The 18793-nt window shown below is 37.7% G+C and overlaps 1 protein-coding gene and 1 pseudogene across 1 annotated transcript; one reads left to right on the top strand and one right to left on the bottom strand.

Annotated features, from left to right (window-relative positions):
* Nucleotides 1-4380: 4380 nt before the first annotated feature.
* LOC116888151 (glyceraldehyde-3-phosphate dehydrogenase-like) lies at nt 4381-4755 on the bottom strand. The gene has a single exon (XM_032889479.1). The coding sequence runs from the start codon at nt 4753-4755 to the stop codon at nt 4381-4383; it is 375 nt and encodes a 124-aa protein (XP_032745370.1).
* Nucleotides 4756-14111: 9356 nt separating this feature from the next.
* On the top strand, nt 14112-14920 carry LOC116888150 (annotated as a pseudogene).
* Nucleotides 14921-18793: the final 3873 nt, after the last annotated feature.

The raw sequence follows: 18793 nt of genomic DNA, 5'->3' as shown, positions 1-18793 counted from the left end.
CCCTATGTAATGTTTGCCTGTGGCTCTCTGTATTAGCTCACATTGAATGGCAGAAGACTTTCTGATGGTAAATCCTAGAACTCTAGGCTATTTATTTTCTAGTTCTTGATCATCCAGGCAATGTAGCACATGAGCTCCAACTGATGGCATAGGCCTGAATTTAAGTCAAATATTAATTGGCTAATCTCATATGTTCGGTCTCCCCCATTGCCTCACCACATCTTGCAGTCAAAATAAATTGTAGGTGGAGGACTTTTCCCTTGATTAGTGTCCAAGTTTTTATTCCCATAACCTTTAGAATACTTTCTCATGCTAAGGAGATTACAAAAGTATGGGTGAAGAATCTAAACAGACACCAGATCGGCCTTTGTATTATCAATGAGTTGTATGGAGGTTTTCCTTAGCAATGGGACCTAGCTGTCAGTTTTCAGAGTGATCTTTTGTCCTACCATCAGCCTGGGACATTTAGGGATATCTTGAAGATCTTGGCAACCTACCTGCAGATGAAAGAAATTCTAATAAGAGACAAGGGAGCAACATTTGATTTTGTAAGCTTTTAGAAATAAACAAAACATATTTTCTCTAGAGAAACAATTTGAATAATTTCCTAAACAATGTCTTAATTACATGCTGTTGGAGGACAAGCAACATCTTAGTGTTGAAAGTACTGTTCCTTGTCCTTGAGTCTGTGCTGCAGTAAGTCCTGAAATTTTACAAGATATCCAATGTACATAATAATACAAAGTTCTTGTGATACTATATTCTGTTTTGTTGTTATAATCAGTTTCCAAAATCCCTCAATTGCTTTCCTTAGATCATGTGAAAGTATTATATTACATAATGAGACATGATATATTCTTCTATTAAGATAGTAGTACTAGTGTGAGTTTTATCATCTTACTTTGTCTGGTTTTCACATGAGAATCATTCTAATATGAAAGTATAATCATTCCTTACCAATATAAATTTCAGTTACCTAATTGCACTTAAACAGAAATAAATGTTCTTTTTCATATACCTAGGACCCTGAAAACACACTGATAAACAATAAAAAGTGTTAATCATTGAATTTATAATATGTCTGAAAGGCAGAAATTATAAGTGTATGGATGTATAAACAAATACTATTAAATATATAATATAATGAAACATCATATGTGGCATTTAGACAAACAAGTTGGAATTAAAAAGGGAAGTTTTTGAATACAAGTATAGATATATGACTCTCCAAAAGTCATATAATGATATTTAACTGACATATAGGTAGAACATGAATTATGCCCAAAGCAGGATTGGGTTATTTATAGCTGGATTATCACTAAAAGAAAAAAAGTGGTAATATGCCCATATTGGTAAAAGGAAAGAAATATAAGGAAATATGACATAGAAAAGATCAAAAACATGATAGAAATATAGAATGGTATATAAAATCAAAGAAGCAAAAATAAAAAATAAAAAATAAAGTAAGTAAAAGGAAAAACAAAAGTAATTTATGATATTCAGATAGCACAGTTTCTCCATTATATCTACTGATATAGCAGAAGCCATAAGAAAAAAAAAACAAAAAACAAGTGCATATTAATGACAGAATGATGTTCCTGCTTTTTATATCTTTATGTCATACTGTTTCATCCTTTGTGGTTTACATGGCTTCTCAGTCATTGCTCAGAATTTTAAGACTCTATATACTTGGTTGTGGAATTGGGAAAAAATATGATAGTGGAAATTTCATGGATCATCCCTTTTGAATTGTTAAATATGTTTGATTTCTTTGTATTCCCTTCTTTTATAATATGATATCTATTCAAATTTTAAAATAGTATTTAGTACACTAAATAAAATAGTTTTAAATCGTATGGCTTTTATTATTGGATCATGAAAATAGTAAATACCTAATAATTTAACCCATCTATGCAAGAAATTAGAGCATTGAAACTATATATAACATACTTAGACCTTAACATTTGTTCCCTAAACTACTTTAAAATAAGAATAATTATGAAAAATTATTATGTTTACAAATGCAAAAACATTTAAATCAATTCAAAGGCACAAATGATAGTTTTATTGCTTCCCTTCACTACATTCTTGTAAAGTACAATGTACTTAACAGAAAACTTTGATATATTACCTTCTACACCATCTGATTTAAATGGCACAAAGAAGCATTAAAATGAAGTAAAATGAATAAAATAAATTAATATATATATATATATGGATATGTATTTAACAATGATATTTGCAAAGAAGGGTAGACATTGGAGAAGTTGAAGGGGGAGGAGGAGCAGGAAAGATGTAGATACTATGCTCATGGGATAAAAGTTAGAAGAATACAATAGAATCTGACACATGAGATTTTTCCCAGAGGACTATTTGCCATCATATCAAAAGGTACTGTGGAGGTTCCCAAAGGACAAAAGCAAGCAATTGCACTACATGGTTGCAATACCTATGAAACACAACAGTGAAAATGAAAGGTAGAAAAAATGAAATGATGTTACTTATATCTTGGTGATAATAAATCAACTAATTGGATTTTTGATCAATACCTTCAGAGAATATGAGGAAATTTATGCTTGGCACTACAAAACTAGTCAGTCCATAATTATGGTTCATGAGTCCAAGGGACAAAGTCAAGAAATTGCTATTGTTACTTTCCTAACAAGAATAATTTACAACTTCCAGTTTGATAGTTAATTTGATTTTATGTTGAGGTCCTTGATCCACTTGGACTTGAGCTTTGTGCAAGGTGACAAATATGAATCTATTTTCATTTTTCTACATAGAGACTGCCAGTGAGGCATACACCATTTATGGAAGATGCTTTCTCTTTTCCACTGTATATGTTTTTTTTTTACTTCTTTGTCAAAGATCAAGTGTTCATAAAGGTGTACTTTTATTTCTGAGTCTTCAATTCTACCCCATTGATCAACATGTCTGTCTCTGTACCAATACCATGCTGTTAATATTACTATTGCTCTGTAGTATAGTTTGAGGTCAGGGATGGTGATTCCCCCAAAAGTTCTTTTATTAAGAATTGTTTTCATTATTCTGGATTTTTTGCTTTTCCAGATGGATTTGAGAATTGGTCTTTCCATGTCTTTGAAGAACTGCATTGGGATTTGAATGGGAAGTGCATTGAATTTATAGATTGCTTTTGGTTAGATGGCCATTTTTACGATGTTAAATCTGACAATCAATGAGCATGGAAAATCTCTACATGTTCTGCAGTCTTCTTTGGTATCTTTCTTGAGACTTGAAGTTCTTGTCAACAGATCTTTTACTTCTTTGGCTAAAGGTACCTCAAGATATTTTATATTATTTATGACTATGTTGAAGGGTTTTGATTCCCTAGTTTCACTCTCAGTTAATTTATCATTTGTATAAAGAAAGGCTGATTTATTTGAGTTAATTTTATATCCACCCACTCTGCTGAGGTTGTTTATTAGCTGGAGAAGTTCTCTGGTAGAATATTTGAGGTTGTTTATTTGTATGGTCATATCATCTGCAAATAGTAACACATTGACTTTTTCTTTTCCAATCTATATTTGCTTGATTTCCTTTGGTTGTCTTATTTCTCTAGTTATAATAGATATGTGGACAGTGAGCGACTATGTCTTGTCCATGATTTTAGTGGATTGCTTGAAATATCTCTACATTTAATTTGATATTGGTTTGTTATAAATTGCTTTTATTATATTTAGATATGGGAACTGATTTCCTGAACTCTCCAATACTTTTGACATGAAGGGGTACTGTATTGTATCAAATGCTTTTTCTGTGTCTAAGGAGATAATCATGTGATTTTTTCTTTGAGTTTGTTTATATAGTGGACTACATTAATGAATTTTTATATGTTGAACCAACCTTGCATCCCTGGGATGAAGCCTGCTTGATCATGGTGAATGATGGTTTTGATATGTTCTTGGATTTGGTTTGCAATAATTTCTTGAGTATTTTAGCAGCAATACTCATAAGTGAAATTAGTCTGAAGTTCTCTTTTTTGTTGGGTCTTTGTGTGGTTTAAGTATTAGAGTAAATGTGGTTTCATGGAGTCAATTAGGTAGTCTTCCTTCTGTTTCCGTTTTAGGGTATAGTTTGAGGAATTTTAGTGTTAAGTCTTCTTTGAAGGTATGGTAGAATTGTGAACTAAACCAACTGCCCCTGGACTGTTTTTGGTTGAGATGGTTTTGTTTGTTTGTTTGTTTGTTTTTGTTTTTGTTTTTGTTTTTTGGGGGGTGTGCAGCAAACTTTATTGATGGAATTCAAGAGAGAATGGAAGGCCCCTAGGCCCCCTCCTGTTATTATGGGGGGTCTGGGAAGGAATTGTTAGAGATGCTCAATGTTGGAGGCTGAGTTGGGATGGGGACCCTCAGCAACTTAGGGCCTCTCTCTCTTTGCTGTCAGCATCCTTGCTGGGCCAGGGTGGGTGGTCCACAGTTTCATCTTCCTTGGAGGCCATGTGTAGGCCATGAGATCCACCATCCTGTTGCTGTAGCGGTATTCATTGTCATACCAGGAAATGAGCTTTACAAAGTTGTCATGGAGAGCAATGCCAGTACCAGGATCAAAGGTGGAAGAGTGGGAGTCGCTGTTGAAGTCGCAGGAGACAGCCTGGTCCTTAGTGTAGCCCAGGATGCCCTTTAGTGGGCCCTCAGATTCCTGCTTCACCACCTTCTTCAGATCATCATATTTGGCAGGTTTCTCCAGGCGACATGTCAGATCCACAATGGATATATTGGGGGGTAGGAACATGGAAGGCCATGCCAGTGAGTTTCCCATTCAGCTCTTGATGACCTTGCCCACAGCCTTGGCAGAACCAGTGGATTCAGCGATGATGTTCTGGGCTGCCCCACGGCCATCACACCACAGCTTTTCATAGGGTGCCATCTGCAGTCTTCTGGGTGGCAATGATGGCATGGACAGTTGTCATGAGCCCTTCCATGATGCCAAAATTTTCATGGATGACCTTGGCCAGGGCGTCTAAGCAGTTGGTGGTGCAGGATGCATTGCTGACAATCTTGAGAGAGTTGTCATATTTCTCATGGTTCGCACCCATCACAAACATGGGGGTATCAGCTTAAGTGGCAGAGATGATGATCCTTTTGGCCCCACCTGTCAAGTGAGCCCTAGCCTTCTCCACGGTGGTGCAGACGTCAGCAGACTCCACAACATACTCAGCACCAGCATCACCCCATTTGACTTTAGTGGAATCTCACTCCTAGAAGATGGTAATGGGCTTCCCATTGTTGACAAAGCTTCCCATTCTCAACCTGACTGTGTGTTGAACTTGCCATGGGTAGAGTCATACTGGAGCATGCGTACCATGTAGTTGAGGTCAATGAAGGGGTCTTGATGGCAACAATGTCCACTTTGCCAGATGCAGAGCAGAAGGCAATCCTGGTAACCAGGTGCCCAATATGGCCAAATCCGTTCACACCTTCACTATCTTGTCTATAAGACAAGGCTGGCATTGCATAAGAAGATGCGGCTATCTCTGGAACAGGGAGGAACAGAGAGCTGGTTGAGTTGTTTTTAATGATTTCTTCTATTTCAGTAGGGATATGGACCTGTTTAGTTTACCTGCTCTTGATTTAACTTTGGTATGTGGTATTTGTCTAGAGAATAATCCATTTCACCAGGATTTCCCAATTTTGTCAAATATAGGCTCTAGTAGCAGGATCCGTTGATCTTTTTTTTTTAATTTCCTCAAGTTCTATTTTTAGGTCTCCCTTTTCATTTCTGTGTTTGCTAATTTGGATACTCTTTCTGGACAGTTTAATTAGATTGGCTAGGGGTTTATCTATCTTGTTTCTCTCAAGTAACCAGCTTTTGGTTTGTTGATTCTTTATATAGTTCTCTTTGATTCTATTAGGTTGATTTTTGGCACTGAGTTTGAATATTTGCTGTTCCCTAATCCTCTTGGGTGTGTTCGCTTCTTTGTGGTCTAGAGCTTTCAGATGTGCTGTTAACTTGCTAGTGTAGAACCTCTCCAATTTCTTTACTAGGGCACTTACAGCTATGAATTTTCCTTTTAACACTGCTTTCCTTGTGTCTCATAAGTTTGGGTATACTGTGTCAGCATTTTAATTACATTCTAAAAGGTCTTTAATTTCCTTATTTCTTCCCTGATAAGTTATCACTGAGTAGAGATTTGTTCAGTTTCCATGGATATTTGGGTTTTCTATTGTTTTTGTTATTGAAGACAAGCCTTGGGACATGGTGATCTGATATGATACATAGTATTATTTTAATCTCCTTATATCAGTTGAAGCTTGTTTTGTGAGTGATTATATGGTCAATTTGGAGAAGGTACCATTAGGTGCTGAGAAGAAGGTATATTCTTAGGTTTTAGGATGGAATGTTCTGTAGATATGTCAAAACCATTGGGTTCATAACTTCTATTAGTTTTATTGTGTCTCTTTAGTTTCTGTTTCAATGACCTATTAATGAGATTGAGGTGATGAAGTCTACTACTAGTATTGTGTGGGTTCTCTGTATGTGTTGAAATTTAGTAAAGTTTCTTTTATGAATGTGGGTGTCATTGAATTTGGGACATAGATGATCAGAATTGAGACTTTGTCTTTGTGGATTTTCTTTTGTTTGATGAATATGAAGTGTCATTTCTCATCTTGCTTGGTAACTTTTGTTTGATAATCTATTTTATTGAATTTTACTTTGTTTCTTGTTATCATTTGCTTGGAAGACTTCTTTCCAGCCTTTCATTTTGAGGTAGTCCCTGTCTTCATTATTGAAGTATGTTTCTTCTATTCAGCAAAATGCTAGATCCTGTTTATTTGTATCCAGTCTGTTAACTTATGTCTTTTTGTAGATGAGCTGAATCCATTAATATTGAGAGATATTAAAGACAGATGATTGTTAGTTTCTGTTATGTTTGCTTTTGTTGGTGGCATTATGAGCATGTAATTCTGTTCTTTTGGCTTTGTGGTGAAGTGATAAATTCTTATTTTTTATTTGGTCTAGGTATCCTCCTAGTGTTGGAGCTTTCCTTCTACAATCCTCTGTATGGCTGGTCTGGTAGGTAGATATTTTTTAATTGGGTTTTGTCCTGGGATATTTTGGTTTCCCCTTCTGTGTTGAGTGGTAGTTTTGCTGGCTATAGTAGCCTGGGCTGGCATTTGTGTTATCTTAGAGTCTGTGTGACTTCTATCCATGCTCTTCTAGTTTTTAGTGCCTCTGTTGAGAAATCTCATGTAACTATGATAGTTCTAAATTTATGTTGCTTAGTCCTTTTCCTTGCAGATTTAATATTCTTTCTTTGTTCTGTGCATTTAGTGTTTTGTTGGTATATAATGAGAGGATTTTTTTTTTTGGTCCAATTTATTTGGTGTTCTATAAGTTTCTTGTACATTTATGGCTATGCTTTTCTTTAGGTTATAGAAGTTTTCTTCTATGATTTTGTTGAAAAGATTTTGAGATACATTGAGCTGGCAGTATTTGCTGTCCTCTGTTCCTATTATTCTTATATTTGGTCTATTTATGTGTCCTGGATTCCTGGAGGTTTTGGGTTAGAAGATTTTTATGTTTTAAATTTTCTTTGACAGTTGTGCTAATATCTTTTAATGTATCTTCTACAACTGAGATTCTCTCTTCTTTCTCTTGTATTTTGTTGGAGATACTTACATCTGTAATTCATGACCTCTTTCCTATGTTTTTCATTACAATGTTTGCCATCATTTGTGTTTTCTTTATTGTTTCAACTTCCACTTTTAGGTCATGCATTGCTTTTTCAATTCTGTCACCTGTTTGATTGTGTTTTCCTGTATTTTTTTTAAAGGACTTATTTGTTTCCTCTTTAAGGGCTCCTTCCTGTTTATTTTTCTGTATTTCTTTAAAGAAGTTATTTGTATCCTTTTTAGAGAACTATATTCATGAGTAGGATTAAGTCAGCTTCCTGATTTTCAGGTGTGTTGGTTTATCCAGAGCTTGCTGAAGTGGGAAAACTGGGTTCTGATGATGCCAAAGTATATTGGCTTCTGTTGCTTATGGTCTTGTGCTTGCCTTTGACCATCTGGTTATACCTAGTGTTTGCTGGTATGAGTATCTCTGTGTTGAGCTTGCATCTTTAGTTCCTGAGTTGCTTCGGATTTCCCAGTAGGCCTGTGGCCCTGACTATAGCAGACTTCCTGTGGGACCTTTAAACTGTCGGGTCTTAAGGGTCAGAGAGGCTGATTATCTGTTGCCCTGGGTATGTTAGATTCCCTGGGAGGTCTTTAGACTGTTAAGTCTTTGGAGAAGCCCTCAAGCTGTTGTCCTGTGTGCAGCAGAACTCCAGGGAGACTTTAGAACTATTGTGTGATTTGCTCTGCATGCAGTAGAGCCCATGGGAGGTCTTCAGACTGTGGTGTCACCTGACCTATTGCCCTGCATACAGTGGAACTTCTGGGATGGCTTCAGGAAGTGGTGAATTCAGGGGAGCAGACAAGCTGGTGATATGTCCCAGCAGAAGGCATTGGCTGAAAGGGGAGTAGAAATTGGAGGGTGAGTTGTTTGAAGGATAATGAGTCCCAAGTCTACTGGGCACCTTGGGATTCCCAGCAGCTGTGAGTTGTCCTGCATGCAATGGAACTCCTAGGATGCCTTCAGGTTGTGTTGTGTTCAGGGGTGCATACAGGCTAGTGATCTGTCCCAAAAAAGGTGACAGCTGGAAGGAGATAGAATTCAGGGGCCTAGACTTTGGGGAGGTGATGGGTCCCTAGTCCACTGGGTTCCCATAGGCTGTGGACCTTCAGGAGGGTTCCTTACTAATTGCCCTGCATGCAGAGGAATTCCTGGTTGCCTTTAGGCTGTGGTGTCTTCAGGGGAGCTTAACTGAATTATTATTGATTTAAATCACAAATTTACTTATAGAAAATTTCCAGACATATAACAACCATTTCATCAGTACTTAATAAATATTCAGTTAACATTCATTTTTTTTTCTAGAAGGTTAATTAGTTTGGAAGTCTAGCATTTTTGGGCAATTTCTGTAAAAATTCAATGGTTCATTTTTATATTTTGGTGTGTGTGTGAGTGAGTGTGTTTGTGTGTGTGCGTGTGCGTGTGCGTGTGCGTGTGTGTGTATGTGTGTGTGTGTGTGTCTGGTATGCATATGCAATTGCATATATATGGAGACCAAAGCCCAATTTCAAGACTCGCTTCTCTTCTGCTATACTATGTAAACATGCAATGTAACCAATGCAACTCATGATTTTATGCCTCTACTCATTCATCCTACTGACTTATGTCATGCTTTTGTAAGTAAATATTGCTTTACATTCATGGTAACTTCTATTAAAACATGAGACTTTACATAAATTTGTATTGTTGTATCAATCCATTATGAAATGCTTAGAATACATTTTCTTGATTTTAATTATCTGGGTTATCTTATCAATGACTTGCTTGATAAACATAAAATATTAGCACTTGAATGTACAGATAAGATCTTTCAATATTTATATACTCCCTTTTGCTATCTTGAAGGCCAACTAAATGTATCATAGTAAAAACTGCAGTGCCATAACTCTTGACTTTCCTAAATCTCAGAAATGACTTGAATCAACAAGTTTGACGTCTTTGTGTGCTATCATTCATTAATAATATTTTACCTGTATTGTATGTTATGTCTATTTCACAGTACTGCTGAGATTTCTCTGTTAGTAATAATTAGTTTCTTCTTCTGTCTATTCACTATTTTTAATTCTGCAATTCTACTTTCATATCTATTCATAATGATTGATTTGTAATTTTTTCCACAAAATCTCATATTTGTTGTATTTTCTTGTGTTAAATTTATGATGTGGGTTAGGTTATTTTTGCCATTCCATTTAATGAAACTGACCTAAAGTATATTTTTCAACTCTTTTTTAAATAACTCCTTATTCCAGTCTAGTATGGCTATCCTCTGAGAGACTCCACCCAGTAGCTCACTGAATCTGATGCAGACACTCCCAACCAAACAGTGGATGGAGCTTGAGGACTCTTAAAAAGAATAGGAGGAAGGATTATAGGCTTTGGAAGGGTTAAGAACTCCATGAGGAGAAAAAGAGACAACTAATGTGGATTTCTAGGGCTCTCAGAGACTGAACTACCAACCAAAGGAACTAGACCTCCCCCCTCATATATAGCAGATATGTAGCTTGTTCTTCATGTGTGTCCCAAACAACTAGAATTGGGCTATGGTAAAAGCTGTGGAATGTAATGGGACAAACTGGTAGGAATATGGAAGACTTTGTTGCTGAGGGTGATTTGAACTGTTTATATTTGCCCCAAGAGGATTAAGTTGAGAAGAATTTCAGAAGTATGATTTTCTAGCTGGGCTGTTGTGATGATTTGTATGTGCTTGGCCCAGGGAGTGGCACCATTTATAGGTGTGGCCTTTTTGGAGTAGCTATGGCCTTGTTGGAATAAGCTTGTCTCAGTGGGTATGGACTTTAAGACTGTTTGTGTGGTCCTGGCTGAAAGGAAGCTGGTCTTCTCCTAGAGGCCTTCATAGGAAGATATAGAACTCTCAGATCCTCCTGCACCATGCTTGGATGTTGCCATGCTCTTTCTTGATGACAATGGGTTAAACCTTTGTACCTATTAGCCAGCTCAAAGTAAATTTTGTTCTCATAAGACTTCCCTTGCTCATGGTGTCTATTTGCAGCAGTGAAACCCTAAGGAAGAAGTTGTTACCAAGGATTGGGGCATTGCTGTAATAGGCCTGACCATGCTTTTCTTTGGGAGAATGGTGATCTGGGGAATTTGAGTTTGGGAAGCAATGGGATGCTTTAAGTGGGTCTTAATGGGCCAACCTAGTAGGCATGTAGAAGACTATGTTGCAGTGATTTGAACTGCTCAGACTTACCCCAAGAGGTTTTAGTGGAGAAGAATTTTGGTGTGTGTCCTAGACACTGTTTTGGTTGTATAGTGAAGAATGTGGCATCTTTTTGTCCTTGTCTAATGAGTCTACTTGAGGCTGAAAAGATTTATATTAATTGCATTGACAAGGGAGATCTCAAAAGAGCTTAGCAGAGACTTTATTCTCTAGCTAAGTTTTATAAACAGCATTTCTTATAAAAAGGAGCAATCTGAGAGAGGAAAAATATATAATATAAGGTTCAAGTAATAAAGGAAAACTAGGAAGTGAAATAAAACTAAATCCTGTGTTCAAGGAGATGAAGAGATTAAAGGAATAGTGATCTTAGGACAAGATCCTGCCCAGCTTAAATTACTTTTTGTATTTGCAGTTGAACAAGGAAAAAATCAGACTTTTAGTATGGAAGGAACTATAGTCCAGAAATGGAGGACAAACATGTGATGCAGATCTTGATGGTGGAAGACATAGACTTTTGATCTGGTTCTTGATTAACTGTGTACATGAGAAATATTTCCCTCCGCATTGGGGTACACACCTTTAATCCCAGGAAACAAAGCCAAGCAGGCCTCTGAGTTCAAAGACAGCCTGGGATAGAACAAGTTCTAGGTTAAAAAAAAAGCTTAAGTGCAGGCCTGGTAGTATATGTCTATTATTACAGTTTTGAGGAGCCCAAGCCATGCAGATCTCTCTGTTCAAGGTAAATCTACAGAGCAAATACCAGGACATCCAAGCATAGGAAGTTTTGACAAGTTCTGACAAGTACATTTCATAATTGGCCTACTTAAATAATGCAATTACAATATTATTATAAGATAAATACAAATAAGCAGCACAGACATTTGAAACAAAACTTCCAAATAAAATAGAACATGATAAGAATATTAGAAATAAATACCTAAGGAAATAATTGTTGAAAGTTTTTTACTTGGCATAAATAATTTTTCTCCATGTGGAGAGGTTTAATGGGAGAAGAAGAGGAGTGGAGAAGAAAGGCCAGTCATGAGCACGTGGAGAGAAGGAGGGGGAATGGGAAGAGAAGGGACAGGGAAGAGGGGTAGAACAGAGAAAAAGAACAAAAGAGCAAGAGTGGCATAAATAAATTAATGCTCTTCCTGTATAATACCTGATGGAAGATATATGTATAAAAGAATTGTTGTCCTTTAAGACCAAAAATATTATATGAAAATATAATTTTTTATTATATGAATTATTATGATTTTAAATGAATCTTCTGATACATACATGACATTTTATAATGCAAAGAGCATCTTTGCAAAATTTCTAAAAATTAAATTGAAAAGTTATTTATAATATTATTATATCCTCAGGATGAAGCATATCATGACTTGCATCAAAATATGTCCATTTTATTTCTATTTTGTGAGTTGAAAGTGATTCATGTAATAGGGTACTTCTCAGGACTAGTGAAATTTTCAAAAATAGAACTCCAAGAATCATTTTGTATTCATTCATGCAGTTATATTAAGTCTTCCTCGTAGTCTTAAAATGTTTTTCCTTTTTTTCTAAATAATTCCTTCATATATTCTTTTGCTTGTTAAATACTATATATACATTTTAACTTATTTAAAGTCAGAGCTAACAAATATTAAAATTTAAAACATGCTGTGATTCTTTATTATTATTATTATTAATTATATTTATTTACATTTCAGATGTTGCCCCCTTCCCAACCCTCCTCCCAGAGTTCTTTATGTCATACATCCTCCCCTTTGCCTCTGAGAGTGTGCTCCCCCACCAAACTTCCCATCCAACCCACACACACAAACCCCCTCATCCTCAGCATGCCCCTTCCCTGGGGAATCAATTTCTACAGGATTAGGTGCATCCTATCCTTGGGATTCCTAAGTTACACAAGGCCTCTGGTCCCTGCATTCTTTTAGAAGATAAGATCTGGCAGTTCTTCAGAAAATTAGACATAGTACTTACTGAGGACCCAGGTAAACTACTCCTGGGTGAATACACAAAAAATGCTCTAACATATAACAAGGACACATGCTCCACTATGTTCATAGCAGCCTTATTTATAATAGCCATAAGCTAGAAAAAACACAGATGTCCTTCAAAAGAGGAATGGATACAGAAAATGTGGTACATGTTTACAATGGAGTACTACTCAGCTCTCAAAAACAATGACTTCATGAAATTCATAGGCGAATGGATAAAACTAGAAAATAACATCCTGAGGCACAGCCAGAGCATGTCAAACACAGAGATGCATCGTACCAACAAACAATTGAACTGAGAACTGGATCCCTGTTGGAGGGATTAGAAGAAGGATTGAAAGAGTTGAAGGGGTTTGCAACTCCATAAGAATAACAATTCCAAGCAGACTAAACTACTACTCAAAGACAATACACGGACTGACCCATGGCTCCATCTGCATATGTAGCAGAGAATGGCCTTGTTGGGCACTGATGGAAGGAGAAGCACTTGGTCCTGCCAATGCTGGGCCTCTCAGTGTACGTGAATGTTGGAGAGCCAGGAGGGGCTGTGGGGAGGAGAACACGTTTATAGAAGAAGGGGAGGGGAATGGGATAGGGAGCTTATGTCCAGGAAACTGGGAAAGGGAATAACATTTAAAATGTAAATTTAAAAAATCCAATAAAAAATAAACACACAAAAAATCTGAATAGTAATTCATTATGTAAATGAACCACATTTTCTCTATTCATTCTCCCTTTGTGGGACATCTGCATTGTTTCCAACTTCTGGTTATCACATGCAAGGCTGCTACGCACATAGTGGAGCAAATGCCCCTGCGGTGTACTAGGGCATCTTTTGGTTATATGACCAAGAGTGATCTCAGGTAGATCTATTTTCAAGTTTCTGAGGAAACTCCAAATTGATTTCCAGAGTGGTGGAACTAGATTGCTTTACAACCAGCAATGGGAGAGCATTCCTTTTTCCATACATCCTTGTCAACATGTGCTGTCACCTGAGTTTTTTTTTTTTTATTTCATTTCATTTTATTTTAGCCATTCAAATAGTGAAAACAATTCTAAACAACAAAAGAACTTCTGGACAAATCACTATCCCTGACATCAAGATATATTACAAAGCAATAGTGATAAAAACTTCATTGTATTGATACAGAGACACATTGATCTATCAATAGAATAGAATTGAAGACCTAGGCTTGCTGGCGCCACTGTCACCAATCTCAGGCCATGCTACTGCTGCTGCTCGCCCTTCGTCCCCCATCGTGCACTTAGCAGTACCAAAAGATTCAAAGTCCAAGATGACAGCCCTCAAGGACCAGCTGACTGTGAATCTTCTTAAGGAAGAACAGGTCCCCCAGAACAAGATTACAGTTGGTGGGGTTGGTGCTGTGGCATGGTTGTGCCATCGGTATCTTCATGAAGGACTTGGCTGATGAGCTTGCCCTTGTTGACATCATGGAAGACAGGCTAAAGGGGGAGATGATGGATCTCCAGCATGGCAGCCTTTTCCTTAAGACACCAAAAATTGTCTATAGTGTGACTGCAAACTCCAAGCTGGTCATTATCACAGCGGGGGCCCATCAGCAAAAGGGAGAGAGCTGGCTCAATTTGGTCCAGCGAAACATTAACATCTTCAAGTTCATCATTCTGAACATTGTGAAGTACAGTCCACAGTGCAATCTTGCTCATTGTCTCAGATCCAGTGGATATCTTGACCTACATGGCTTGGAAGGTCAGCGGCTTCCCCAAAAGCAGAGTTATTGGAAGTGGTTGCAATCTGGATTCAGCTCGGTTCCCTTACCTGATGGGAGAATGGCTGGGAGTTCACCCACTGAGCTGTCACAGGTGGGTCGTGAGAGAGCATGGCGAATGCAGTGTGCCTGTGTGGAATGGTGTGAATGTTGTCAGCATCTCCCTGAAGTCTCTGAACCCACAGCTGGGCACGGATGAAGACAAGGAACAGCGGAAGGATGTTCACAAGCACTTGGTTGACAGTGCATACAAAGTGATCAAGCTCAAAGGTTACACATCCTGGGCCATTGGCCTCTCTGTGGCAGACTTGGCTGAGAGCATAATGAAGAAAAAACTTCACTAACCCCATATATGATAGAGGGCTAATATCCAAAATATATGAAGAACTCAAGAAGCTAACCTCCAAATAACCAAACTACTTGTCTTAGGGTTTTACTGCTGTGAACAGATACCATGAACAAGGCAACTCTTATATGGACAACGTATAATTGGGGCTGGCTTACAGGTTCCAAGGTTCAGTCCACTATCATCACAATAGGAACGTGGCAACATCCTGACAGGCATGGTGCAGGAGGAGCTAAGTGTTCTATATCTTCATCTGAAGGTTCCTTGCAGAATACTGACTTCCATAGAGCTAGGATGAGAGTCTTAAAGTCCACACCCACAATGACACACCTACTTCCAATAAGGCCATACCTCCAAAGAGTTCCACTCCCTCGCCAAGCATATTCAAACCATGATACAACTCAATAAAAAACTGTCATATAGAGCTAAACAGAGAATTCACAACAGAGGAATCTCAAATGGCTACGAAACACTTAAATTAATGTTCAAAGTCCTTAGTAATCAAGGAAATGCAAAGCAAAACAACCCTGGGATTCTACTTCACACCAATGAGAATGGCTAAGATCAAAAAGAATTAACACCAACAGATTGGGAAAAGATCTTTACCAATCCTACAACTGACAGAGGGCTCATATCCAAAATATACAATGAACACATGAAGTTAGACTGCAGGGAGACAAATAACCCTATTAAAAATGGGGTTCATAGCTAAACAAAGAATTCACAGCTGAGGAATGCTGAATGGCTGAGAAACACCTAAGGAAATGTTCAACATCTTTAGTCATAAGGAAAATGCAAATCAAAACAACCTTGAGTTACCTCACACCAGTGAGAATGGCTAAAGATCAAAACTCGTGACAGCAGATGCTGGTGAGGATGTGGGAGAAAGAGGAACACTCTCCATTGTTGGTTGAGATTGCAGACTGGTACAACCATTCTGGAAATCAGTCTGGAGGTTCCTCAGAAAAATTGGACATTGAACTGCCTGAGGATCCAGCTATACCACTCTTGGGCATATACCCAAAAGATGCCCCAACATATAAAAAAGACACGTGCTCCACTATGTTCATCGCAGCCTTATTTATAATAGCCAGAAGCTGGAAAGAACCCAGATGCCCTTCAACAGAGGAATGGATACAGAAAATGTGGTACATCTACACAATGGAATATTACTCAGCTATCAAAAACAATGACTTTATGAAATTCATAGGCAAATGGATGGAACTGGAAAATATCATCCTGAGTGAGCTAACCCAATCACAGAAAGACATACATGTTATGCACTCATTGATAAGTGGTATTAGCTCGAATGCTTGAATTACCCAAGATTCACAGAACACATGAAACTCAAGGATGACCAAAATGCAGATGCTTTACTCTTTCTTTAAAGGGGGAACAAGAATACCCTTGGGAGGGAATAGGGGACACAAAGTTTAGAACAGAGGCTGAAGGATCATCCATTCAGAGCCTGAATGTGGCCCATACATATACAGCCACCAAACTAGATAAGATGGGTGAAGCAAAGAATTGTAGGCCGACAGAAACCGGATATAGATCTCTTCTGAGAGACACAGCCAGAATATGGCAAATACATAGGAGAATGCCAGCAGGAAAATATGGAACTGAGAACGGGACACCCGTTGAAGGATTCAGAGAAAGGACTGAAAGAGCTTGAAGGGGCTTGAGACCCCATATGAATAACCATTCCAACCAACCAGAGCTTCCAGTGACTAAGCCACTTCCCAAAGACTATACATGGACTGATCACGGACTCCAACTACATTGGTAGCAATGAATAGCCTAGTAAGAGCACCAGTGGAAGGGGAAGTCCTTGGTCCTGCCAAGACTGAACCCCCAGTGAACGGAATTGTTGGGCGGGGAGGGCGGTAATGGGGGGAAGATGGGGAGGGGAACACTCATATAGAAGGGCAGGGGGAGGGGTTAGGAGGAAGTTGACCTGGAACCTGGGAAAGGGAATAACAATTGAAATATAAATAAGAAATACCCAACTTAATAAAGATGGAGAAAAAATAAATAAAAAAATAAAAAAAACAATTAACACATTACAGCACTCTGTTCACCTTCACCATTAAGGTTATCAGAATGTCTTTTGTAGTGACAAATTTTGAGAATTCTGGAATTCGCTTTTCCTTAAAAAACACAGAAATATTATAAGATTGTGCTTTCATTCCAATCCTAGGTATAGGGATGTGGGGCTTCTTCCAACTGTAGCCTCATTCTCTAGTAGAGGAGCGGTTTTGCCAGCTGCAAATAATTTCTGATTAATGTTTGGAATTCTGGGTATTTTTCAGAAGGTATATACATGCAAGGGCACTGAGAGGCACTGTTGATTGTTGTCTGTTGTTCAGGGTAGTTTGTTCAGCTTTGTTAGGGAAGAAATCAGAATCAGGATTCTCATTTCTCTCTCTCTCTCTCTCTCTCTCTCTCTCTCTCTCTCTCTCTCTCTCTCTCTCTCTCTTCTCCCCTATCTAGTGATAGATGTATAACAAGGAGGATAAAGGGTGGAGAACAGAACCCACAATGACATTGAGTCAATGTTATATATTGTCTTTTACTCTTCTGTGGCCAAAAATGCCCATGGATTGACAAACTAAAAACTCTGTGACACAATGATATAAAACTATCCATACTTACAAACAGGTGAATTCTACAGGTTTATTTTCTAAACATTATTTTACATAGGTCTAATGTAATGTATAAAATTAAAGAGAAATTAATCAAGTTCTGGCATAAGAATTAATTACTATTAACATATTATGGGAAATCTGCTATTATCATTTAAAATTGAAAGTATTAAATGCAGTTACCTGCAATAACTGTAATGTATTTAAGCAATATCCTTTTTGTCAAGAAAACAGAGAAAATACAATCCATAGTGCTATAGATATGTATGTTAGTAAGATGTAACTTTAATTTCATAGAATGTCCTCAGTACAGCAAAATAACAAAACAGGAAATAGACTTCATTACATTTGCAATGTAGGTAGTGGCTGTATCTTTTCTCAAGAATGGTGCAGTGGCCCAAAGACTGACCTGGCATTAATCAAATGTTTGATCTTCACCAAGGTCAGGGATAATATTCTCTTGACCAGGAGGAATTTTCTCTTTAAAAACCTTCAAAGGGGTTGGGGATTTAGCTCAGTGGTAGAGCGCTTGCCTAGCAAGCACAAGGCCCTGGGTTCGGTCCCCAGCTCCGGAAAAAAAAAAAAAACCTTCAAACTTGAAGCTTTGGAGAGTGGGCAGTTCTGGTGGGTAGGGGTGGTGGGGGTGGGTACATCCTCTTGGAAATGGGGGTTGAGGGAACTAGGACTGGGATAAAGATCTGAGTGTAAATCAAAACAAAACAAAAAGAAAAGGAAAAAATTAAAGTGGTGTGACATCTGCTAACTTAAAAAAATTACTTTGGTTGCCATCAGATTGTACTGATTTTGTTTTAGGTTTCCGTGGTGCAACCTTTAACTTTCAATGTTGTTGGTCTTTATATTCAAACAATGTCTCCTCTAAGTATTTATCATGTAATGCAATCATTTTTTCTCCATCATTATTAAATGGCCATTTTGTCCTAACAATAGTGTCCTTTGCCTTACAGAAGCTTTGCAGTTTTATGAGATCCCATTTGTCGATTCTTGATCTTAGAGCATAAGCCATTGGTGTTTTGTTCAGAAAATTTTCTCCAGTGCCCATGTGTTCGAGTTGCTTCCCCACTTTTTCTTCTATTACTTTGAGTGTATCTGGTTTGATGTGGAGGTCCTTGATCCACTTGGACTTAAGCTTTGTACAGGGTGATAAGCATGGATCAATCTGCATTTTTCTCCATGCTGACCTCCAGTTGAACCAGCACCATTTGCTG

This window comes from Rattus rattus, chromosome X, assembly GCF_011064425.1.
Source record: "Rattus rattus isolate New Zealand chromosome X, Rrattus_CSIRO_v1, whole genome shotgun sequence".
NCBI lineage: Eukaryota > Metazoa > Chordata > Mammalia > Rodentia > Muridae > Rattus > Rattus rattus.
Note: the sequence above shows the minus strand (reverse complement) of the source record. Positions and strands in the feature narration are given on the sequence as shown.